The 25,166-nt window shown below is 39.7% G+C and overlaps 2 protein-coding genes, 1 long non-coding RNA gene, 1 other non-coding gene and 1 pseudogene across 6 annotated transcripts; 3 read left to right on the top strand and 2 right to left on the bottom strand.

Moving 5' to 3' along the window:
• Nucleotides 1–1,854: 1,854 nt before the first annotated feature.
• On the bottom strand, nucleotides 1,855–15,242 carry LOC110044270 (tubulin beta-2B chain-like). Of its 3 annotated transcripts, XM_020749797.2 has the most exons (9): nucleotides 15,095–15,242; nucleotides 13,660–13,881; nucleotides 8,602–8,710; nucleotides 7,723–7,833; nucleotides 7,205–7,449; nucleotides 6,684–6,896; nucleotides 6,009–6,286; nucleotides 3,628–3,844; nucleotides 1,855–2,390 (listed from the first exon to the last, which is right to left on the bottom strand). In XM_020749797.2, the coding sequence occupies exons 4-9, from the start codon at nucleotides 7,781–7,783 to the stop codon at nucleotides 2,277–2,279; spliced, it is 1,128 nt and encodes a 375-aa protein (XP_020605456.1). In that variant the 5' UTR covers nucleotides 7,784–7,833; nucleotides 8,602–8,710; nucleotides 13,660–13,881; nucleotides 15,095–15,242; the 3' UTR covers nucleotides 1,855–2,276. The 3 variants fall into 3 exon arrangements, with proteins under 3 accessions (XP_020605456.1, XP_020605455.1, XP_020605454.1); XM_020749796.2 differs by lacking the exon at nucleotides 15,095–15,242 and having other exon boundaries at nucleotides 13,660–14,466; XM_020749795.2 differs by lacking the exons at nucleotides 13,660–13,881; nucleotides 15,095–15,242 and adding an exon at nucleotides 9,775–10,852.
• Nucleotides 15,243–16,066: 824 nt separating this feature from the next.
• Nucleotides 16,067–17,398, top strand: LOC149107274 (uncharacterized). Its single transcript, XR_016209434.1, has 2 exons — nucleotides 16,067–16,280; nucleotides 17,041–17,398. It is a non-coding gene; the product is annotated as an uncharacterized LOC149107274 (long non-coding RNA).
• A 1,182-nt stretch (nucleotides 17,399–18,580) lies between these two features.
• Nucleotides 18,581–20,884, bottom strand: LOC110044265 (uncharacterized). The gene is made up of 2 exons (XM_020749790.2): nucleotides 20,411–20,884; nucleotides 18,581–19,830 (listed from the first exon to the last, which is right to left on the bottom strand). The coding sequence occupies exons 1-2, from the start codon at nucleotides 20,433–20,435 to the stop codon at nucleotides 19,100–19,102; spliced, it is 756 nt and encodes a 251-aa protein (XP_020605449.2). The 5' UTR covers nucleotides 20,436–20,884; the 3' UTR covers nucleotides 18,581–19,099.
• A 738-nt stretch (nucleotides 20,885–21,622) lies between these two features.
• Nucleotides 21,623–21,731, top strand: LOC149107275 (U6 spliceosomal RNA). The gene has a single exon (XR_016209560.1). It is a non-coding gene; the product is annotated as a U6 spliceosomal RNA (small nuclear RNA).
• Nucleotides 21,732–23,330: 1,599 nt separating this feature from the next.
• On the top strand, nucleotides 23,331–24,366 carry LOC149107276 (uncharacterized; annotated as a pseudogene).
• The last annotated feature ends 800 nt before the right edge of the window (nucleotides 24,367–25,166 follow it).

A 25,166-nucleotide genomic window follows, 5' to 3' on the forward strand; every position in this document is an offset into this window, starting at 1 on the left:
CAAAATTTAAGTTTTGAAGAGCAACACGAAGCAGAATTCGATTTTTCTCGAAATTTCGTGGCGAAGCATACGACTTACGTTGTCTGGTATGTTTTAAAACAGAAGATAATCACTGTAATATCACCCCCCGGGGGGGGGGGGTACTCCCTGAAAAATCGGATAGGGGTGTGCGGCCCGCTTCCCAAAACCCTTACCCTATTTATGACCAAAATCTGCGATATTTCCTACCCAATTTATGACCTGACCCTTAAATCAAAACTCTGTTTCAGACCTGCGTTATAATTAGTTCCCAAGCTCAGACCAATGTTTAATTACCGTAAACATAATTTGTGAAGGGCTTTTGCTGATTTTCTTTTCGATAATGATGAAAAAGCGGCTTCTTCTTAAAAACATACCCATATCAAGGCTAGAGTGCAAAAACAATACCCTATTTATGACCAAAATGGCCAAAATCAGCTAAAATCGATACCCTATTTATGAACAAAACAGCTGAAAAACCATACCCTTTGGGGCCGCACATACCTATATAGCCCGTATAAGGGAGTACCCCCCCCCCCCCTCCGGGAATACAGCATGCTTTGGCAAATCATTGAACGTCTAAAGATAAGAGCGAGAAACTCGGACAGAAGTTCAACGACAATTCGTCTTGAAATCTCGTTGAGTGTGGACGAAACCAAATTTAAAAAAAAAAACACACACACTACCCGTACGACTTTGAAGAAACATTTTAAGCGGTTTTCACATTCGTTGACAACGAAAGAAAGTCGCAAGCAGTCGAAGTACATGCATGACTCGTGTTTTAAACTCAACGGTCAATATTAAACTTAAACATTAGAATGGTTACTTACGTTCGTGAGATGTGCTTCTCGGAGAGTAGACAGGAAACTTGACGAGTTCGAAAGCAAAGTTAAGAAGAAAACTCTCTCGCAAACCAAAACGGTGACAAATTTGCATAATCCAGGCACGTGCGAAAGCAATCGTGCATCACGTGATTATCACGCTAACAATTCTCACCCCCACCCCCCCCCCCCCCCCCGCTGCCCCATCCTCTTCCTGGCTCAGGACATGTCTGAGGCAGCGTCCACACTGCGTCAGAGGAATTGTATTTGAAAACACAGCTTTATTTCTGCGGTTAGGTTTGCCGCCCACGCAAGTCCGTCACGAAAACGAAGCTTTTCGAAAACGCTCATCAAACCGGAAGAGTTTGAAAACGCCGGCTTTTTGTTCACGTGCGGACGGAAAACATTTTGAAAACGGAGCTTTTCAAGAACGATGAAGTCGCGATAGTAATCATGTAATTTCCCCGCCCGAGTTTTCCTCAAACACAAATCCGAGGTGACCAGCAGTGATTGTTGCGTTTTTTAAATTCCTCAAGGGTAGTGTGGACGGAAAACCTTTGATGCGTTTTCAGAGTAAAATCTCCATTTTCAATTCCTCCGGCGTTATGTGAACGGGCTGATGCCCTGGTCAAACGATCGCACCATTTTAACGCAAAATATCGCAATATCGTTGGGCGAAACATGTTGCGTGCGTGTGGCCACCCTGTTAGCTGTTGCGACAAGTTGGGTCTAATTTGCTCAAGGTTTAAAATGGACAAATTTGAGCTATCAACACTCAACATGTCACAATGCATCGCAAGAGGGTGGCCAAACGCGCGCAACATGTTTCGCCCAACAATGATGCGATATGTTGCGTTGCAATGTTGCGATCGTGTGGCCGGGGCTCGGGGTTCGACTTAAATAACTACACTAGTGATGTGCCGAGAAAGCTTTCACAATCTGCGACCAGAGACCATGATCTTTTTCTCTTGTCTGCGATTAATGTTTTTAGGAAATAAAAAAATAAAGATCCATGTTGTTTTTCATGTAGTTTTGAGACTTTTATTTTTTTTTTCACTGGGGTTTAAAATCTCTACAAGGAAAAAGAAATCATATAAAAATGATACAACTTTTAAATTATATTATTCATTAAACAATATTTTCAATAGTGTAAATAATTGAATAATATTTCAATAGTATAAAAATCATTACACTTTGATTAAATTTGCCGGCATTCTTAATATTACGCCAGCTAAATAACTAGGACCACCGTTGTTCGAATTGAAAGTATCAGCTCAGGTTTCTTTTGACTGAAATCATATTACGCAGAAAACAACAAACAACGATTAAAAATTTAACTAACCTTTCCAATTCGCATAATCCTACAAGAAATATTTTTGGTGCTATTCTAAAGCAAGAGTTGACTTATGTCAACTTAACTCGTTATATTTGGTAAATTTAATCTTCCGGTTCGACCTCGCCTTCGTCGTCGTCGTAATCTCCCTCTTCCTCGGCAGTGGCGTCCTGGTACTGTTGGTACTCGGATACCAGGTCATTCATGTTGGACTCGGCCTGAAAAAGAACAGAATGAACCGGGTCACACAAGAACTGTCAACTGAAACGCGCGCTCTATCTAGCTTTTCACAACTTGTGCGTTTTTTATCTGTCACGTTCGGTTTGCATTACAATTTGAAATGCTTTATTTGCAAGATAACTTCGCCTAGTCCACTTCTGACCCCCTCTTTGTCACGCAACACCATGCTCTCGAGAGAGGGGGATCGAGTTGCGTGACAGTCTGACAGAGAGATGGCCAAGACTTTTATAATAAGCATTAAACAAAAGAGGATTTTAGTTCATACAGTGTGATCGTCTTTTCAGAACTACCCTCACCCAGACGATCACACAATACGAATTACTGATCTCGAGGGGAACTCCCTTATAATAAATAATAATAATAAATAAATATTTATATAGCGCCTATCCATGCCTGCTCTAGGCGCTGTACAATTCGCCAAAATGATCTGTACTAATCTCAATAATTAAAAATGTGCATTTAAGAAAGTAATAGAAAGTAAAAATCGCTAAGAATAATAAGTTTTCTTAAAAAGATGAGTTTTGAGTTTAGATTGTCACATGAGCGGATAGAAACAGGTAGACTGTTCCAGAGTTCAGGAGCGGAAACAGCAAAAGCTCGAGAACCATATGTCTTCAGGTGAAAGTTCGTGGGGTTAAGAAGTAATAAGTGTGATGATCGGAGGATTCTGGAAGGTTGGTAGTACGCTAATAGATCTTGAATGTAGACAGGAGATTGTTGACGAAGAGCCTTAAAGGTAAGTAACATAATCTTGAATTTAATGCGTTCAGAAACAGGAAGCCAGTGTAATTCTTTCAGTAATTCTTTCTTATGAAAAGGACGGGGGTGCTTGTCATTCCTTTTAGGGGTTAAAAACGCGTTTTTGGTACCTCTTTATGGTGTTCATCCTCAAAAGGCCCACAGCGGGAACTTTTGCGATACCTTTTAGGGTATTGAGCCGAAAAAGATATGACAGAAGATAATGTGTTGTTTTAGAATTGGTACCTCGTTGGGGGTGAAAACATTTTTGAGCTACACCCACAAAACAGGAACTTGGTACCTTTTAGGGGTCCTTTTCAAAATATCCGACGAGCACCCGCGTCCTTTTTACGTGGGAGTCCCCCTCCCCGGGCTATAACTACTGATAGATGATACTCCTGGGTTCAAACCATTTGCTTTGAAAAGAAGATTTTGTCACACAAAACAAAAACAGCAAATGATCGAAAGCTATTTTACCTCAGTGAATTCCATCTCGTCCATCCCCTCTCCTGTGTACCAGTGCAAGAAAGCCTTACGTCTGAACATGGCAGTGAACTGCTCACCGATTCGTTTGAACAGTTCTTGAATGGCAGTGCTGTTGCCAATGAACGTGGAGGACATCTTGAGCCCGCGAGGAGGAATATCGCAAACAGCGGTCTTGACGTTGTTAGGAATCCATTCCACAAAGTAAGAACTGCAAAAGAGAAAAATACACAAACATGTTGAAAAGATTGAATCTTAATATAATACAAGGCAATACTCGTCATAATACCCATGTAGCCTGACAGACAAGTAAAGCTGCAGGTTTGCGGGCTGAGCGCCTTTCAACAGGGAATGATTTTCAAGAATTTAAAATGACTTCGGACCAAACAAGGCATAGATTTTGCCTTTAGTTTGGTATTGGCCGTAGGTTTTAAGGGAGTATGGTACCCTAAAATATGGCGATGTTCATGAAAAATTCAATTTCTTGGAAATACAAGACTTAAGACCCTTGAGGACTTGTCAAAAACATTTTGAAACGATCTTGGCAAAGTTTCTTCTAGATGAGTGTAAAATTTAAGGAAGGTACACAGTGGTGTAAGTTTTTTCACTTAGCAACGGCCATAGCAACGACTGTTTACTATAAGAACGTGACCAAAAATATAGATTGGTTTTCACATATATGATCGAAACTATTTAGAAAAAAACTTTAAAGACATGCACAACTCGATTGGTATAATTAGTTGTGAAAAGAGACTGGTAAGTGCGCACAGGTGATCAAGGAGATGCAGAGGTATGGTATTAGTATTCTAGGAGTAAGTGAAATGAGATGGAACTCTTGTGGGAAGTTGAGGGTAGCTACAGGCGAAACTGTGCTATACTCAGGAATGGATGAAGGTGAAAATCATGAGAGAGGAGTTGGCTTTATTCTGTCCAAAGAAGCTGCACAATGTCTGCTGGATCGGCCACACACTGAGGAAACCAGATGGACACGTAGTCAAGAGGGCACTAGAGTGGAACCCACAGGGGAAGCGAAAGAGAGGGAGACCCCAAAACAGCTGGAGACGCACGAGAATGGCAGAGCTGGCGGCGAAGCATGTTACGTGGAATGAGGCAAAAGGCACTGCACAAAATAGGGTTAGGTGGCGCGCGCTAGTTGAGGACCTATGTTCCACTTAGGAACGAAGAGGATTAAGTAAGTAAGTAAGTAAGTTGTGAAAAGCTTTCCCTCGAATTGCCATCCCAAGCTCATTCATTTCCCACAACTGCGGTAACTTTTTATAAAATAGAGCAACCGTTGCACTCCCTCCCCCGAAATCCAATCTGCAACCCCACCGCTATTTGTGGCTCGTTTAATGCTTAATACCTCGTGTAAGAAACGTAAAGTGCATTTTTCTCAAATGTTTACTTCTGTACCGACTGACTTCGCGCCAACATTGCTACTTTGCGAGGTTTTTAAGTAGAAACCCTGAAACTTGGGTTAATCAAAGACCAATAGTGTCGTAATGATATAAATCAAAAAACTCGTAACATTTTAACGTCTGTCACGTGACATGAGATGATTTGTCCACTGGGTGTTGTATACAATAAGGTTATTTCCAAACAAAGCCTGCAAAAAGCGCTGACGATAAGAGTTAACTGTCAAAACTTAGGTTCGTTGCACAGAACAAATCAGAAACTTACGCGATATGCTTAATTGACAGTAAAATCTTGTTTTGTGAAAGAGAAACCATAAACTGCAAGGGACCGCATACGATAAACGCTGCCAACGTAGGATCTACAAGAGATCTGATCAGCCAAAAAATGTATGAAGACAAGCAATAAACTGCAAGGCTGATACTAAGCGAAAAACGTTTCGAGACACCAACATGACAAGAACCGATAAAGTAGGATCGCAACAGTGGACAGCTACGTTTTTCGCGTAGTATCAGCCTTGCAGTTTATTGTTTGTAAAAGAGCAGGAAGTGTTGGCGTCAATACTGTAAAACACTACCTCATAAGGCTGTGGCTGGTTTCCATAACGACCATTTTGAGTAAAACTTTCAAAATTTAATTTCTCTTCTTGAGTGCAATAGCACACAATTGATCTTTCGTCACCATATTTAGCAAACTTTTTGGTCCATTCTAAGGTATCATACCACCTTAACATTTTGTAAAACGACAGTTAAAACGACATTTTACAGCCGGTGTCAAGGAGAAATTATCTGGAACAGGGCTTAGTGTGACTTTTTAAGACTTTTGGAATGGGTTTTCTGTTCAACATGCTGTTATGTTCGACCATAATTTCCGCCCCTACCCCTTCGCCACGCAGGATTTTGGGAGAACAGCCCCACCAGGAGAAAGGTAGAAATTATTGCAAATGGATATCGAAGGCGAACCTGTTTTTGTTCTGAACGTTCAACATTTGTTCATCCACTTCCTTCATCGACATCTTGCCACGGAACACCGCTGCTACAGTTAGATAGCGTCCATGCCTCGGGTCACAAGCAGCCATCATGTTCTTGGAATCAAACATCTGCTGAGTCAACTCCGGGACTGTTAGCGCGCGGTAATGCTGTGAGCCGCGACTGGTCAGCGGTGCAAACCCTGGCATGAAGAAATGGAGGCGGGGGAATGGGACCATGTTCACAGCTAGCTTCCTGAGATCTGCATTCAACTGAAATTGGAAGAAGATTTTGAATAGAACACTACTATATTTTGAGCACGATAAACCATACTCGCGGGAGATTTGCAGAAAACGAAAGGGCTTTATAAATCACGATCCCAATTTGAGTGAGTGAAATTTTTTCTTGCATTCGACTCATTTTAAGGGTCAAAGTAGCAACCATCTTGGCTTGAAAAAAAAAGAGGAAACTTGAACTGAAGGAGGTAATTTGTGTCGTTTCAGCTCTTTTCGGCCAGGTTGAGAAGGCCGTGCAAACTTTGCATTGATGGCTCCTGCCGTCATAAAATCTGTCTAACACTTGCGGTTTTAGTTTTTCGATTCTTTAATCTGTATGACGGAGTCGTCCGACGAGGAAATTCATAAACAATCTTCTGCTATTCTGACCTACCTGTCCTGGGAACCGCAGGCACGTGGTCACACCACTCATTGTCGCGGACACCAGATGATTCAAGTCCCCGTATGTAGGATTGCTCAACTTGAGGGTTCTGAAGCAGATGTCATACAGAGCCTCGTTGTCGATGCAGTAAGTTTCGTCAGTGTTTTCAACGAGTTGATGCACTGACAGTGTAGCGTTGTACGGCTCAACAACGGTGTCAGAGACCTGAGCAAGGTACACAAAGAGAAATTAGAATTTTGACAACCCAAAGGTGGGTCAGCTCAAAGGTGTAGACTCTCGCAGGCTGACATCCAGGTTGAAAAGTGACTTTGTCAATCAAATGAAACTATAATTTCAAAAGTCTTCTTTAGAATTATGAAACACTTTATATCAAAAGTCACCTTTTCTAGCCAAGGGCTAATATTTTGAACTGAAATTAACAGAGACGACCAATAAACAGTAAATCAGCGATTAAAGCTTGAAGCAACAAGGCTTCTAATTAAGGCTTCATATGTTACACGGTCGACGTGTACCTTCGGAGAGGGTACCACACTGAACGAGTTCATGATCCTGTCTGGGTACTCCTCGCGTATCTTGGAAATGAGCAGAGTGCCCATGCCTGATCCAGTTCCCCCTCCTAATGAGTGAGTCAGCTGAAAACCTTGAACGCAGTCGCAGTTTTCGGTTTCTTTGCGGACTACGTCCAAAACTGAGTCCACTAGCTCGGCCCCCTCAGTATAATGGCCCTTGGCCCAGTTGTTTCCTGCGCCACTTTGGCCTGCGAGGAAATGGGAACAGGTGGAAGACATTTCAATACAAACTAAATACCAGCTTAAGTTCCTTAAGCTAGTTAATTATTCTTATCTTTAGAAATTTTCGAGACGCCGACAGAAACATGAAATCTAAATTTGGCTGCTTGTCAATTAAACCTTTGCGCACGAATACGATGAAATCAAAATAAACTCTGATTTATCAATTATTTAAATAAAGGATATGACATGTAAATACGAGAAAAAAAAAAATTCAAAATGAGAACATGTTCTAAGCTTACCAAAAACAAAATTATCAGGACGGAACAACTGCCCATAGGAACCAGATCGTACAGAATCCATAGTGCCTGGTTCCAGGTCAACAAGAATTGCTCTGGGAACATATTTTCCTCCTGGAGAGTAAATAAGTTTAAAATATAAGACTGGCTAAGTACACCTGCTGGGCTAATGGACGCATGTTTTTAGTAATAGACAAAATAGCCTTGCATTCACCAGTGATATTTCGATAGAATTTCGATTTACATTCTTAATACAGTCCTAAATGTATGTTTTGCTTTTCATTTTTGATTTCTATCACAATACTTTGACAGTAATTTCAAGCTGTGGGGAATTCCGAACAAAAAAAATACTTCGACGATCTAAAAAGTTTCCCTTTTTTCAGTGTTATATCGCTATGGGAAATTTTCGCACAAATTGCTTTAACATGCACAAGGCTTACGATTCATGCTTAATGGATCAATTTTTGAGTCTTCGCGTTTTATGCAAATAACGTCATATGAAAAAAGGGAAAATTTGATCTGAAATGATGAAAATCTAGTGTTATTTTCCTCCACCCGTTTTCAGCTTTGTTAGCATGAGTTTTATAAAACAGGTCATAAAAACTTGACCTGGGGGAAGTCGAAGAAAAATAACATCGTGCAAACCCAGTTAAATTGAAACAGCTTTCTTTATTGGATAGCGATGACAGGAGCGGAAATGTACTTCGTGAAGTTTCAAACGTCAAATCATCTCAATGCAACGCGACGAAAAAAACATTAATTATTTCAATTTCGAGGCCGCAGACAAATTAAAGAGCTCAGGCAATTTTAGCACCTCTAACATAAAACCTTTCTGGCATCAAAAAATACTTATCAGCAATTTTTTTATTGCTTTATTCATACCTGTAGCTTCGTTGTAGTAAACGTCGATTTTGTCGAGTTGTGTCTGTGCATCGCCATGGTAGGAACCAGTTGGATCGACGCCATGTTCATCTGAAATGACTTCCCAAAACTGAGAGATAATGAAAGTATTTTAAAGTAACAACAAACAATAAATCGTGTTTGTTGAAACTAAAGTGAAACGTTTTATTCTTGTTGGTGTAATTATCTTTCGAAACTAAAGTAACTGGAGCAATTTTGCCAAACCATAACAGTGGGACTATAAACATGGTTATTGAAATTAAAGTGAAATATTTCATTCAATCGCCTCGCAAAAATCAAAGAAACCATCTTAATTGAAGCTTAACCGAAACTGTAAAAAACATGTTGATATTAAATTGCATCTTTTCATTCAAATGTCTCACGAGCGTTATTGATCCGTCGGTATAAATTATAACATGTGATGTTGTTTGCTTTTTTCATATACAACATTTCGAGAATTTCTATGTAAACATAGCTAAAAGGATGTACTTCATCGTAAAGAAAACCCAGCTTTCCAAAATGCGAGAAGTTACAATCGATAACAATAGCGTAGCAAGAAATATTGTGTCTTCGCTCCCGTGGGCACAACAAATAGACAGAATTGAAAATCTCGTAGCATTATTATTTTATGGGTGTGGTAAAAAAAAAAAAAATTGCCTCGCAGAAAAAAACAAACCAGCTTAAATGGAATGGAATATTACCAGAAAGACAGGCGAAGATGTAAAAGAAGATGAGTTAGGGAAGATCGGCATGGATATTAAATTTCTTCTCGATTTCTAGTAGATTTTAAAGGTTTAATGAACCTGCGACAAGTTAAAGTAGTGACGCGATATGTACGCGTGTGTGAAGAAAGCCATTAAAATACAACCGATTGCTTTGCATTGATAATTTGAATAAAAAGTCAGTTTTTGAATACAGCGTTCCAACGATTAAAATCCCGTCAAAGGAGAAAGACAAATCGTAAAGGAATGTATAAATCAGTCTTAAAGGAATGACATCATTCACAGTTAAAACTACGAACGGCAATGGAAAATATAGCGCTTGAGTTTTTAGTTAGAATATTCATGGCTGAAATAGAGCTGAGTGAAATGTATCGCCAATTTTTCCCCAGATTATTTCGCAAAGAACAAAAGAAATACAAAATCAGGGTTTTACCTTCGCACCGATCTGATTTCCACATTGTCCAGCCTGTAAATGGACTATTTCTCGCATGGTGTATCTAGTCAGAGGTGCTTGTTCTAACCCGCACGTACTTTCACTTGAAAGTCTGGCTAACGATGGGCGTTGGTCAATGAAGCTAAGATATCACTTTTGTCTGACTAGGTCCTTAGGTGCACGTTGTTATGAAACGAAAGAGTACCTTAAAAATCTATAGATAAGACGTCACGATATCAAACCATGAAATAATTACAGTATCAGTTCTTACCGTCAAAAGATGCAGTTTTAATAGAAGATATTAAAAACATGTCAAATTAGACAGATTTTGGCTACAAGGTATGCCCGGCAAGACAGTGTCGCTAGAATTTTTAATCAAGAAAATTCAAAACCACATCATAGACCAAATACAACAGTGTATGATGGAACACAGTATGCCTTGTAACCTGGTCCAGCTCTCGGTCAGTGGGAACGATCGTAAAAGCGGGCGGGCGACGAGCGGGGTCTGGTTCCTCGCCCGCCTGCTTTTTCGACCGTCTCCACTGAGAACTGGCTACATTGGGTAAACTAGGGCAAACGTTTTCCAGTTTAGCAGCGCGCAAAGCTGATGATTTAGAAACTCGACGTCAAAAACTATAGGCTGAGATGGTCTATAAGTCCTTAAATGGCCTCGCACCCAATTACAGTTGTCCTCGAAATTCATTCAGCGGAGTGATGTGATTACTTCTTACAATTTGCGCAATTCTGATAACAAGCTTGCTATTCCCTTGCCACGTACAAACTATTACAAAAATAGCTTTGGCTATAGTGGTGCAGCCCTCTGGAACAGTCTACCCTCAGCTGCTAGGCAAGCGACATCTCTGACTAATTTCCGACAATTGTTAATTAATTCCGACACGGCATTCACGTAAAACAGGCTTTAATTTAGTTTACTTTTCTTTAACAGTTAGCAATATTTCAAATTATAGAGGATTAATCTGTATACATAGTCTTCCGTAATAAGCTTTTATAATAAATTGTTAATGCCTGATGTATTTACAGTGTTTTTAAATAACGATGATGATGATGATGATGATGATGATGATGTTACAGGAAATCAAAACCCGGGGGGGGGGGGTACTCCCTTATATGGCCTATATAGGTTATGCGCGGCCCCAAAGGGTAGGGTTTTTTTTAACCATTTTGGGCATAAATAGGGTATCGATTTTAGCCATTTTGGTCTTAAATAGGGTATGGTTTTAGCACTCTAGTCTCGAATTGAGTATGTTTCTTAGAGGAAGCTACTTTTTCATTGTAATTTATCAATAAGACCATGAACAAAAGACCTTCATAACTAATGTTTAGGGCAACTGTGTCAGCCCCAACGGTCATAAATAGGGTATCAAATTTTTGGCCAGGTCATAAATAGGGTAGCAAAAATCGCAGATGTTGGTCATAAATAGGGTAAGGGTTTTGAGAAGTGGGCCACACACCCCAACCCAACTTTTCTGGGAGCATTGCCCCCCCGCCCCCCCCCCCCCCCCGCCCAGGGAATCAAAACAAGGCTTCATTTCTTTAACACAATTAAAGCTAATTTAGCCACCGTGAAAGCGATGCCAACTAGTTTCCAGTGTTTAAAAAAATGTTTCCAAACAACGGAAAGTAAGTAAAAGATAATTGTCATGCACACGCAAGGGACGAGATTGTTGTTTGTATGTTTCCATAAACAAGTAACTTTATGTATTTTATAACCTAATTTTGTTCTGTCTCTGTGTGATGAGCTTGTCAAAGATTAATTGCGCCAAAACTAGCATTCATCTTCATACAGATTCTCATCACTGGTATCCACATTTCCTTCTTTGTACAAGTGAGGAGAATTTTATTTTCCATCACAACAATTTGTCCTCTGTAATCTTAAACTCAAGTCTCGTGACCAGCAAGAGTAATAATACATAATAATGATGATGATAATAATAATAATTATAATAATAATTATCAGTTGATCATAAAAATTACAATTTCCAAGAAAAGAAGAATAGCCAAGTTATGAAAGAAAGGGAAAATTTGCAGTGAAATACCTACAAAGGAGATGTAAACATTCTAAGGCCACCGCACCTCCTACTGGCAATTAGGCACCAAAAACACAATAGCGCATGCACGCACGCACGTAACTACACCTTTGAATGTGATTGGTTGATTTAAACTACAACTTTGAATGTGATTGGCTTATTGAACTGTTCGATAACAAACTGTCCAATAATGAACTGTCCAATAATGAACTGTCCGATAACAACTTGGCAAGTCAATTAGTGGAAAATAGGAGTTTCTAAGACCAATCACAATCAAGGAAATTGTAATTTTTGAGATTATAATAGTAATAACAATAATAATAATAATAATTGTGGACAGTAGGAAAGGCTAATTGTGTTGAGTCTAACCTGGGCTTGATTATAAATAAAATATAGATTTATTATCACTCTCTGCAACCTGTTTTGGGGAAAAATTGTGTAGACAGTAGGAAAGGCTAAATTGTGTTGAGTCTAATCTGGGCTTGATATCAGACCTTCTGGAAGGAATGTGCAGTTCCAGAAAATATCCATACTCCCTCTACAGAAGAGATTAGAATTTTGTTGGGGGGGTGGGGGGTCTTCTCGCAGACCAAAAGTATTTTAAGAAAAAAATCTCTTTTGTGCGGGGGGTATGGATAATTTCTGAAACTACACAATGTGAATAAAGGAAGAAGAAATCAAGTACAAGTCTAATCTTTCCTGGCACATCAGTGAGTTTTGCTCTTTCACTATTATCTGAGAATTTATGTCAAGAGCAGGTTGCCTCTATCTCAATGAGAAATATGGCCTTACGTTCTAATTCACTACGTTCAAACAAACGTAAATTATTTACCACTTAAATATCTGCAAAACAAGTACAACGAAGCATGGGTGGATCGCATGGTTGCCTCTATCTCAATGAGAAATATGACCTTTCTTACTTTTTAACACTTGGTGGAGATTAGCATAAATTGAACCTAACTATTGGGCCCTGGGGAGGGAGGGGGTACTCCCAGAAAAATTAAAAACCGGGTGGGGGTGTACGGCCCGCTTCCCAAAACCCTTACCCAATTTATGACCAAAATCTGTGATATTCCCTACCCTGTTTATGACCTGACCAATAATTCGAAACCCTGTTTATGACCTGACCCTTAAATCAAATTCCTGTTTCAGACCTGCATTATAATTAGTTCCCTAGTTCAGACCAATGTTAAACTACTGTAAACATAATTTGTGAAGGGTTTTTGTTGATTTTCTTTTTGATAAAAAGTGGCTTCTTCTTAAAAACATACCCATATCAAGGCTAGAGCGCAAAAATCATACCCTATTTATGACTAAAATGCCCAAAATCAGCTAAAATTGATACCCTACTTATGACCAAAATGGCTGAAAAATCATACCTTTTGGGGCCGCACATACCTATATAGTCCATATAAGGGAGTACCACCCCCCCCCCCTAGGCTATTGGGTAGCAGTAGTGGTGATTCGTATTTCAAATAAAATGCTTTCCCTGTTACACTGTAATTAGAAATGACAAGAAAAAATTGAAATGTAAACCAACCCTTTTTACAATAGAGATGAGAAATCCATGTGGAGAAAGTCCAGCATCTCCATGGAAGATGAAGCATAGATAGAACATGCCTCTAGATGAACTATATGTACCATTTCAAATTTATTAATACCATTTTGACATTTAGCATGTCCTGGATACGGTAAAACCCCCGCATATAGCAACATAATCACCACTCTTTATAGTAAAGAATCACTCATTTTGCTTTGTTAATAAACCATGAAAAGATTAATCATGGATTATCATACTTTAGTCAAATGAAAAGAAGATCATAAAAAACTTGCTGACCTGTGTACTTTCTGTGATCCTGGCAGTCCACTAGGTCATTCCCATACCGTAGGTTGCTAAAGCAATTGACTTCATGACGAAGAACACTGCTATAGAGTTCTACAGGTGTGTGACATTGGTGCTTCTAAGTCTTCTACAGCAGCCACTGTCCTATATCTTCATTCCAATGAACACTACCCTCAAGGAGATATTCTTGGTAGTGCATATCATTGGCTATTGTTCCTAGCAAAAAAATAACTATATGCATACAATGGAACCTTGATTTAATGAACCTCTATTTAACAAAGTCCCAGGTATAATAAATGGTTTTCTTTGCTCCAGTAATTGTAAATTATATCCAAAAGAATCCCAATATAGCAAACATATTTTGCCAGTCCATTGGCCCTTCATTATATCGAGTTTCAACTGTATAAATAATTATAAAAATCAGGGTCAGCCAGCATTTTGGGGTACAGGGTATACAGGGGGATTTTAATTTGAGTATATGGTATTTTGACGCCAAAATTGGGCCTTTTATGGGTATAAAGTATACCTTGTGCTTTCCAAATAATTTGGTATTTCACATATCTGACTGTATTCACAAAAACATGCCCGCATTGATTCAAGGGCAGTCCCACTGGCCAGAAGTCATCTCACCGCCCCTCTGACCAGGAGGTTAGCTTGTCACGCATGCACATGGCATGGACCACTCCAGCAGGGTACCATATCAAGACAGAACCCTCCAACAAGGTTCATCAACTGAGTAAAATACCCAGAAACACAGTCAATATCAAGGTTATTTAACACTGAAAACTCTCCCTCCCCTCCCCCTGCTTTTGACAGCTGGCTGCCAGCAAACCACCAGCAAATAGGGCAGTGCCTGGCACATGTGGCCAGCCTGGCTGTGATGGAGCCCCCCTCCCCCCTTCCCCGGGGTTTAAAGTCGCTAGCTTAGCCTGGATTAGGACTGCACCTGAATCCAGGCAATTAAACCTAGTGGGCATGTTTTTGCAACATTGCCCAAATATATATGAGGGGAAATTTTGGGTATAATGGGTTTTTCATTTCAGGTGTATTGGTATTCCACTACCCCACATGGCCAAACTTGAATAATTTTTGGGGTGATGCAGTTCTGTTCTTGATCACTTCCTGGAATGAAGCACTCGATGTGTCAGTTGTGGAATGACTCAAGAGATGTGGACCCTCTTGCCGATCAGTAAACTGGGAGCTAATGACTCCCTTCTTAAGGGTCCAGTCTTTGTGTACAACTGGACAGCAGTACCTCCAGGATCTTGAATACATGCTATGTGATACTGCTGCTCTTTCCAGATCTGCTCAATAGTTCCACTGCATGCCCATAGTATCCTTCCCCTTATCTGAAGTTATGCCCCGAGTCAAACATCCTCTTTTAGCACACTCCAAAGCGCGAAGTTCGGATCCTTTCGCTGCATTTTACCTTTGAAGGTCTTTGCCATCTCACGCGAAAACACAGCCAGACAGCCGAGACATGAAGGTACAGGGTAAAGAGCATGAGACTCGGAAGAACAACCAACAGCAAAGCGCCGCATCTTGGTTCGCCATGTTAGTCCAACGTTGGATAAAATTCTCCTTCTCTAATTGGCTTACCTTGTGCTTAAAATAGTGGATCCAGCTATTTGATTGGTTCAAAGTGTGCTAACATTGTGCTTAAATTGTGCTTAATTTGATTGCGCTAACATCTGAGGAAATAGTTAGCAAAATCGTGAAGCGTTCCAATTTCTTTTTCACTTTTGCAACGATGTAAGATTTATCTCGACATAACCTGTCGATCTGATCAGAGCAAATCTGAGGCACACTGCTTTAATCAGAGCATTTTCCAGACCATAATCAATCTCATGTGTGTATTATAGTCTAAAACTCCGATTTCTTGCCACTTGACATCAAAATTTCGAAAAAATAGTTGAAAAAACTTCAAACACGAAAAGCGCTGTGATCTCACACGAGCGCCCACGCTCGAGAATTAGTGCGTGAGAGCTTCCGCGCGCTAACCACAACTCACGCGTGACTTGACAATCGAACAATCGATCAATCGATCACGCACCCCCGGGTCACGCACTTCCCGTAGATCGAAGGTTTCTTGCTTTTCACATGATAGTGCTTCAGAATTTTCCTCTGAACACGATAGAGGTTGCTATGACTACAAACTATGAATTTAACGCTACCAACCTCAAGAAAATATAACTCACGGCAGCGCGGGGAGAAAAGTTTGAATTGAGCCCAACGGAATCTCAGCTGTTTCGCGTTCCTCTGACCTTCTCTCGCTGGTTAAAACGCAAGTCGCGTCTTTGGCGCTAAAGTTGTCGTGTCTTGCGCGCACGCCACATTTACGCGCGAATAGTGGATGAAAAAGTGAACGTGTAACGAGTATCATGTTGTCCGCGAACGCGGTTCCGCCACACTCGAGACTCCAAGTTATCTGGTTTATTAACTTCAATGTTCATTTCCTTTGGTATACACCTTGGTGCATCTATGAATCACTGTACTCATATTGTCCCATATTCGACTAGTCATGCCGAATCACTTCAGCTAACCTGCAGCGCAGAACAGGCGGATTAGCTGTTCTACGGGCTAAATGTGAAAAAGCAATAAATCTTCGACTCACGGTAAGAGCGTTATCCAATGATCGATTATAACGCAACGCACTCGCGTAGTATTGCGGCAATGTTAGCACAAATGAAGCACAGTTTGAACCAATCAAATGACTAGATTTACCAATTTAAGCACACGGCTGGATTCCTCAATCTCAGCCTTTCGTTGTTCCAACAATCGCCCAATAAGAACCTTTCGTTGTTCCAAGATTCAGATGTTCGCTGCGTGTTGTTTTGGAAGCCATTTTGATTCATAATTTCGAAACTTCAACAACTAGCTAGCCGTGTTTTGAGCTGAGATCTCACATTTTCGCGCCCGATTCCTGAGAAATATACAGAGTAGAGTTGTGGAAAGTGGTTGAGATGGATGTCAATTGCAAGTTTCGTTGAAGCCGAGAATCAGGCAACATTTGCCGATTGTGCTCTTGATGTTCCTTCGATGAGTACATGTGACCGCGGCGCCTTGTAAATTTCCACATCCCTTGCCGATCTACGCTGTTTATATCTGCAGTATCTGGGATCGCTTCAAATACCTCCCGATCTAGCTCTAGTGCCTCTATTATACCGTATTATAGCGTTGCTATGTCTTCCTTTCGATACCATAAAATATCAGCTTGGTCTCAGTAACGCTTGAGTGAGGCACATGCCAGTGCACTGGGCCACTCTTGTAGTCGATGTGTGAAATTTACAGACTGCAGACTACAAATAGGCCTAAATAGCACCATTTTTTTCTTTCTTTTCCCTTTTCCTTTTTTTTTTTTTATTATTTTTGTAGAATACCCTTTGCTTGGTAGCTGGCACAAATTGACCATCAATGGTTTTCAAAGTTCTTTTAATTTCAAGTGGTCTACAACAAGCCAGCCAGAGGTTGCCTACAGTCACATCAACAAGCTGTAGTGGTATCCTCCTGAACAGGAAACAGATGACTCTGAAGCATCAAATTAACTTACTTATTGGCATTAACTTACTTTACTGATTGACGCCAAATTAGCTTACGAATTGGTGTCTAATTAGCTGACTAATTGGCATCCAATTAGCTGACTCATTGGCAAAGATTTGGAGGTCGTTTGAAAGAAGATGTTTTATGTTCCTTGTGTAGTCTTATTTTTTAATAAACAGTGCAAATTTTGCAATTCTATGCTGTGTATTGATTTTCTACACATAGTTTGGTGGGGAAAGACCTATCAACAGGGAAAACCCTCAATCTCTCTAGTGCAAGTTATGTGCATGATCATGAGAAATCATAATATTTATCTTTATAATCACAATTTATAATTGTTTGTTAATTTAGAGCTTGATGAACCGTTTTCTTGTCTGCAAACAGGGCTCGCACCCTTTTTCAGAAACAAATTTCCGGGTCTTTTCCCGGACTTTTCCAGGACTTTTCCAGGACTCAGATTGATTTTTACAGGACTCTGAAATTCACATTAACCCTTTCACTCCCATTATCTTAATGCCAATTCTCCTTACTGTTTGCCATACATTTCATGTTTTTTACTTGAGTTTAACAGATTTCCAGAACTTTCCAGGACCAGTAGCCCTTTTCTAGGACTTTCCAGTCCTGGAAAATGCCACAATAAAATTCCAGGACTTTCCAGGTTTTCCAGGACCCATACGAACCCTGTGCAAAGTGGGAAGTGGCTGTGGCTCAGTTTGGATGAGTGAGGGAATATGTTAAGGTTCACTACTACCAATATCTGATACGCATGGAAAAGGGGCAAAAGCCTGAAAGTGGTTCAATCATATGGAAACCCAAGTGACCAAACTAATCTACTTGGCTTATCTTAGTAGTAATAAGTACTTTACATACTGTTCATTTGTGGGAAAATCAATTGTCTCGAAGTGATTTAAATTGAGCATTTACTTCTTTGTTTTGCTCTCTTCACACAAGCTAATCAAAACAAATAAACCTCTCTAATTTGCATTTTAAGGAAAAAACAAATACTGACTCGATAATTAAAACAACTATGGTTTGATCAGTTGGATGTTCCAAATTTTGGAGGGCATGCTGAAAGTTCCAAATAATCCAAATTTTGGAGAGGAACTGTGAGCACCATCCATGTGGGAGTTTAATATTACGTATAGCTTCTCTGTCTACACTTATGATGTATAATGGATCAAAGCCAAAGTGATCAATGTAGCTGATGTTTTTAACCTGAAGCCATCACTGCCTGTAGCATCTAGTAATCTTCTCAGTGTTTCCCCCCATAAACAAATAAGGCCTAAGGTAAATTTGTGAACACCCAGAACGTTATATACCTTTAATTTTTCTAATATATTATTTTTGTTGTTGAATAAAATGTGAAAAAAAAAAATTATTTCAGCTCGCAAAAGATTTATTGCACCAAAACTTTAATTCCTATCATACAGATTCTCTTCACTAGTTTTCACATCCCCTTCTTTGTACAAGTGAGGAGAATTTTATTTTACATCACAACAATTTGTCCTCTGTAATCTTCAACTCAAGTCTCCTGACCCGAAGGAGTAAAAACACAATAAATAAATAAAAACTATGATAAGCATGATCCCAGACTTTTTCATATGGAAGTTCTCACCAAAGGCAACAGCACTTTCCACACTAGGTGTGCTGTCCTTCTAGAGGAACTTGGGCAGGTTCTTTTAGTACTTGCCGAGATCCACGTCAGTCTCCATACAAGATGAAGTATAGAATATGCATCTAATTGAAATATGCACTTAAACATGTCCAATAGTTCATCTACCTATCTTCACACTTGATACATGACAAAAAATCTGCAATTTATCCGAAAAAAAACAAAAAAAAACACAAGATGTCTCTAAATAAACAGGTTAACTGAAACACTTTGGGTACATATTCAAGTTGCAATATAATCACCACTATTTCCTCCGACTTTTTTCAGAAGCTTGATGTCTGAGATAACAATATCATGTGACACAGCTTTGCACATGTCGTACACAGTCAAAGCAGCTACAGTAACAGCAGTCAGTGATTCCATCTCCACTCCAGTCCTCCCAACCGAGTTCACTGAGCCTGTAATATTCACAGCAAATTTTTCTTCATTCAATTCCAGGTTGACTTCTGCATGAGTTATGTGAATATTGTGGCACAAAGGAATAAGATTTGGAGTCTGCTTTGATGCCATAATACCTGCCAGTTGAGCAACAGTCAAAACATTTCCCTTGCTAATTTTGTTTTCTTTTAAAAGATGAAATGCTTCCGCACCTAAATTCACTACAGCTGTTGCCACAGCTAGTCTGTTACTCTCTGCCTTGGCACCAACATCCATCATTTGTGCACGGCCCTGATTATCTACATGGCTGAGATTGAGTTCATGAGTTTCTTTCTTTAGATCTGGTGAAGTTCTATTTTCAAACTTGCTGCTTGACGTTTTAGTACAAAAACAATGAATGAACTGCTTCAAACTAAGAAGCCGGGACACACATTGTTGAAGTGTTAATGACTGAGGCTTCTGTTGTGAAAGTGTCCTTGTTTGAAAAAGCAGTCCCTTATTTACAGCTCCAGAATGAATGTGGAAACAGCGCAGCAATCTGTTAGATGTTTGCCATTTTACAGTCTTCAAGGTACCTGAAATGTAAATAACAAGATAAATAATTCTTTTTATAAAGGATTGCAGTTTAGGGAATGCGAAGGGGAAGGGCTGGTAGAGCTCAGCCTACAGCCCTATCACTTTTTTGCTCAGGATTATTCTTTAGGGCTCCATCTGACATGATAAATAATGGAACAGTGACCCCTAATGCTTGTTTGTCTTGGCCAGATTTTTCAGCCCTACAACTTTAAAATGGTCTCCAAGGTCCCTGCTTGTAGTTGCATATGGAAAACTCATGGCACAAGTTTTCAAGATTTTTAAGTTACACACTAATGAATTTTTGAGCATTATTACATTCCAAATACGTTTTGCAACAGTCGTGTATGCTCCTGAGAAAGAAAATCAAAGTTTACTTTCTAGACTGAGACCTTTAACAGGAAATGGAACACAACCAACTGAAGTTCCCGTTTTGATATACAGCCAAATTTCCAGAGCCACGATTTAGATAAACGTATGCCAATCATATTTCGATCTTTTTGCATGTTGCTCGGCACGCGGGGTCGCGCGATAGGAGAAGAATCAGATGAATTAATCAAAATAAAATAAGTTGAGACGAACCTGTGCAAACGCGAATCGCCGCCATTTAAAATGCAATATGTTCAACTTCCAACTACTGAAGAATATTCAAAAGAGGAGGAGTTGAAACAAAGAAATTTGCTATCGAACAAAACTCCTCAACCGTCCGCCATTTTGATATATGTTCTCATCGCGCACGTTCACTGAGTGCAGCCGCTGAAAGTTGATAACGTGGACGCGACTGGCGACGTCGGGAAAACGTTTTCCGCGTGGTTGGGGTATGGCCAAAAACAGCGGGAATATAATTTCTTGCTAAAACATCGAAATATTTTTTCGGCAGTAGCTTGTTGGGACTGAAACTAAATGGCTTAACATGGGAGCATACATCATATCGCGAGAGAATTTAGCGACTTGAGACAAGAAAGAGAAAACAAAGGGGTGAAAAAAGCGAAATGCTTTAAGAACTACGTTAAAATTAAGATAATCCTTAAAAGAAAATTTCGAGCATCTTTTAGAATATATTTACATGTAATATCCACAAACACAGGAGACTTTGAAAAGACGAATGCAAATTCAATACGTTTCTTCAATCTGTATAATTAATCAGTGAGCCCTGATTATCATTTTATACATACCACTGTGAAATACGAGTAACACTTGAACACTGAGCAATATATGAATATTTTTATGGTCAAATGTAACGACAAGATCACATAAAGGTTTAAAATAAGATCAAGCTGGGCTCTTGACAACTAAACCAACACGACAGTTTGGCCGCTCATATTTACACAATGATGTTGTCAGTTGCGAAATCAATAACTGTGACACGCGACCAACGGTTTTAAATAACCAAGAAAGTATCCAATAAAAACTCCAATTCACCCCATATGTTGCCCTAAACGAAACCCAACGAATAAACAAGACAAAACGCGAGAAGGACTGTCGGTGGACTTAAAAATCTATTGCCAGTTGTGCTGTTTTGACACGGATTCGGCCAAGAACACTCTCAAATAGTTTCATTAAGTTTCTAAACTAATTTAAACTTCTCAAACTAAACGAAAAAAATTGGGAAAAATCTGAAAAACACACCAGAAGCACATTTAACAATTCAGACATTATTGCAGACGTGTGCATCGCACCTACACGCATGCGTAGACGATTAATTGTCCCCGACGCAAGTTTAAACACTTCCCACATGCTTTAGAATTGTCCAATTGTACCACATATATTCTTTCTTTGATCGTAGCTTTAGACGTGCTCGCTTAACGGCAGCACATATACTAAAATTGGAACGATACAGAGAAGATTAGCATGGCCCCTGCGCAAGGATGACACGCAAATTCGTGAAGCGTTCCAAATTTTTTTAGTTTTACAACAACGTAAAATTTATCTCGGTACTCCTGCCGATTTTAACAATAATTTTGAGCAGAGCAAATCTGACGCAACATTGCTTTAATTTGAACATTTTCCAGGCCAACATAAATCGCATGTGTGTAATATAGCCTAAAATTGTTTTTTCTTGCCACTTGGCGTAAAAATTTCGAAGAAATCGTCAAAAAAGCTCCAAACACGCAAAGCGTGGTGATCTCGCACGAGTATTAGTGCGTGAAAGCTTACGCGCGCTTAGAGGTCAGTTCAACTCACTCACGCATGGCACGCGTGACTTCGCAAACGATCAGTTCCGTGGATCGATTGTTTCTTGCTTTTTACGTTTGAAAGCACTTCGCAGTTTTGCTCTGAACACGATAGAGGTCGCTAATAATAACAACTGTGAATTTAACGCCACCAACATCACGAGAATGTCTGTGAAAGCCCAACACTTTGGCGGATAAGAGGTTTGAATTGGGCACAACAGAATCGCAGCCGTTTCGCGCTTCTCTCGCTGGCTAACTGATGCGAGTCACGTCTGTCGTGTGTATCACGCACGCTACATTTCGTGCACTGCGCGCGGATAGCGGAGGGGAAAAGAACGTGTATCGAGTATCAAGTTGTCTGCGAAACGCGGGTTCCGCCACACTCGAGACGCGAAGTGTCTGGTTTGCAACTCGTAGTTGACTTCAATATTCATTTCCTTTTAGATATTTATCAGTCACTGTACATGTGCCGCCATGCCGAATCACCACAGTAAAAGTGCTGTAATTAGCATCACCGGTTGGTTCGTTGTGTATTATCGATTTGCCGTCCGCCGTACGCAAACCTGCGATAGCTATAAACTTATTTGCCTCACTGAAATAACCGCCCATACGAGCAAACCGTGATTTCAATCGCTTGTGTTTTAAATTATTTGTGTCGATGTATCAATGTAAATTGCGATTTTTAATTGAGCGGTTACGAACAAAACCTGCGTGTTTAAAAGTGAACTTGGGACGACAAGTACACGAACAGATGTAAACAAACACAGCGATCGACTGAATCGCTATGTAAAATTATTTCTCAAAATCGATTCTTCATCACCCTAATTCACGTGTAATTATTTCTCAGCAAAATTATATCGGTAGAGTTATCTAACTTAACTTCCTGAATTTTTCTCAAGCAAGCCATTAAATTTGGAACTGAATTTGGAACAATCCATGGATGTGATTGTTCAACATTTGGATTTGCTCGATGCTGATTGGTTAACTGCGCTGCATCCAAGCATCGCTGCCTCGGGCTAAATGTTCTCTGTTGAGTGAGCCAATCGCATCCTGTAAATTAGCAGTCTTCGACCAATCACATCCTGTAGATACCATTAAGCTGACCAATCACATCCAGTAGATTTGGAATCGCCAAACGACTGGATGTGATTGGTCAATTTGCGAGTAACGACAACAACAACCCTTTTAAAGTTTCTTTCTTTTACCTTTAGATTTTGAATCGAAAGGTAGGATTTTGAAAAGCGATTACAAAGAGTTATTGAAAGAGCCCGAGCTCAACGAAGACATCGAGCGTTCTAATCTGTACTATAAGAATCCGTTTAGAACTATTTTCTGCCCCAAATTATTCGTGGAAGAGACATACGCTTGATCGTTTTCGTATTTGTCGTTTGCCTTTGTGGTTTTTCTTTCTGTTTATATCTTTCAGCCATGGCGAGAATGCCGAAGTTTAGACGTTTTACCAATGGGGATTTGATATTTGGCTACACAGCAGAAGCGCACGAGGTGTGCAAGAGGAATTCTGAGCAGCAGGACAAGCGCCGGGAAAAGACTGAGCCGCTACTGATCAGCAAATCTCCCGAAGAGGTATAAAGCTTAAACAATTTAGAATAATACTGTTAAGATTAAAATTTGAAAAAGCCAATAATTGTTAGGTCCTGAGAACGGCTTATTGCTTTTGTTTGTTCAATAAAACATCAATTAAGACTAACGGCTTCATTAGACTATTGACCTCTTAATTATATACGCTGAGGACTTTGACACAAACAAAACAATTATAATTTTAAGACCGAGTTGAGTGCAGATTTGTTTTTCCTCGATATTGAATCGGCGGGCCGAAAGTTCAGGTCATATTCTACAAGTCAGGTCACTGTCTCACTGATAAATAAACAACCTAAACAGTGTCAAATAGCTCGAATTATTAATCAAAATGGTGTTTAACATCAACAAAAAACCGTTTAGTTAGCTATTTTTTTGTAATTATATTACATGCGACCCAGTGACCTGATCTAGATTTGAGCCTTGTGTGTATTAAAATACTTGTACATTTAGTAATGAAAGTTTCTCTGTGTTCCTTTGATTTTATACAGACAAACTAAGAGACTTAAACTTGTGTTCTAAGGTTAACACAACAAGCTATTATCTTTGTTATCAATATATACATGTACTATTACGTTCAGGTCAGAAAAGCTGTCAAGACGAGAAAAGGGAATGTTTAAAAATGAAATTGACGTGCTAGAAGAGTACTTGCTCAAGTTTGGAAAATATCTTGGTCAGTCATTCAGGTGGATGCTGGGAAATGCTCTAGGCTTTGTTGATAACATTCGCAATGAAAAAGTGACCAACTGGGGCCTTCAGTCACATTAAGTTGCTTAAAGTAGCCCTAAGTTGCTATTGGTTGAGCAGTGTTTTAAAAAAAAGGTTACCACACACTCAGATTGCCTCTGTAGAAGGATATTAGACTTAAACTCCACTCCAGTCCCTAAGGAGGAGTAGGCATGGTGGCTCAATGGTTGGTGCAATGGACCCCATATTGGGGATCATTGCATTGTGTTCATACTCTCACAGTGCCTCTCCTCACCCAGATGTATAAATGGGTACTGGTTATGGAGGAGTGGGGGTTTGGGCAGAGGAAGCTCCAATAGGTGCCCTTTTGATATTTTTTTTTTTACTTTTGTTCCCAATGCATTGCAACCATCTCAAACTCCTCCTAAGGGGTCCTAGTCAGCTACACTTTTGTTTTGGTTTACATGCAAGAGTTTGGCCATTATATTTGATTCTGAGCATGTTGAAACAAAGGAAATCACTGTGAAACTAATTGAACATACATAGATCATATTCTTTATTTTTTTTTTCATGTTATTTCAGTTCAAGCTTGCTTCAACAATGCAGGGTGTAGGGCAGCTGTTAACTGGCCTGGCTCCCTCAGTTAGCAGTCAGCTTCTGAGGTTTGGGTAATGGCCCCTTGATGGAGGAAATGCCATCATAAATCTAAACCTTCAAACTTTTAATGCTGCCTAGCTCAATTGCTAGAAGGTCCCAAGCCCTTAGAAAAGCAGAGGGAAAGTTTGTTGGATTTTCAAAATCCCGTTCTTACTGTTTTGCTTTACGCAGTTTTCAATAACATCCCATAAACAAACATTCAATTTACATTTGCTATTTTTTTA

The sequence above is a fragment of the Orbicella faveolata genome, unplaced genomic scaffold (genome assembly GCF_042242905.1).
Source record: "Orbicella faveolata isolate gen_17 unplaced genomic scaffold, um_ofav_v1 contig_27, whole genome shotgun sequence".
In the NCBI taxonomy this organism is placed as follows: domain Eukaryota; kingdom Metazoa; phylum Cnidaria; class Anthozoa; order Scleractinia; family Merulinidae; genus Orbicella; species Orbicella faveolata.

What these genes read in the sequence shown, in the direction of transcription:
- LOC110044270 (XM_020749795.2), bottom strand. Translation starts at nt 9,831, where the DNA reads ATGCGAGAAATAGTCCATTTACAGGCTGGACAATGTGGAAATCAGATC. An exon ending in TCCTGATAATTTTGTTTTTG is followed by an intron (nt 7,450 to 7,722) that starts GTAAGCTTAGAA and finishes ATTTCCTCGCAG; the next exon opens with GCCAAAGTGGCGCAGGAAAC. An exon ending in AACGTTCAGAACAAAAACAG is followed by an intron (nt 3,845 to 6,008) that starts GTTCGCCTTCGA and finishes TCTCTTTTGCAG; the next exon opens with TTCTTACTTTGTGGAATGGA.
- LOC110044265 (XM_020749790.2), bottom strand. Translation starts at nt 20,435, where the DNA reads ATGGCGGCGATTCGCGTTTGCACAG. An exon ending in GGCGATTCGCGTTTGCACAG is followed by an intron (nt 19,831 to 20,410) that starts GTTCGTCTCAAC and finishes TTTACATTTCAG; the next exon opens with GTACCTTGAAGACTGTAAAA.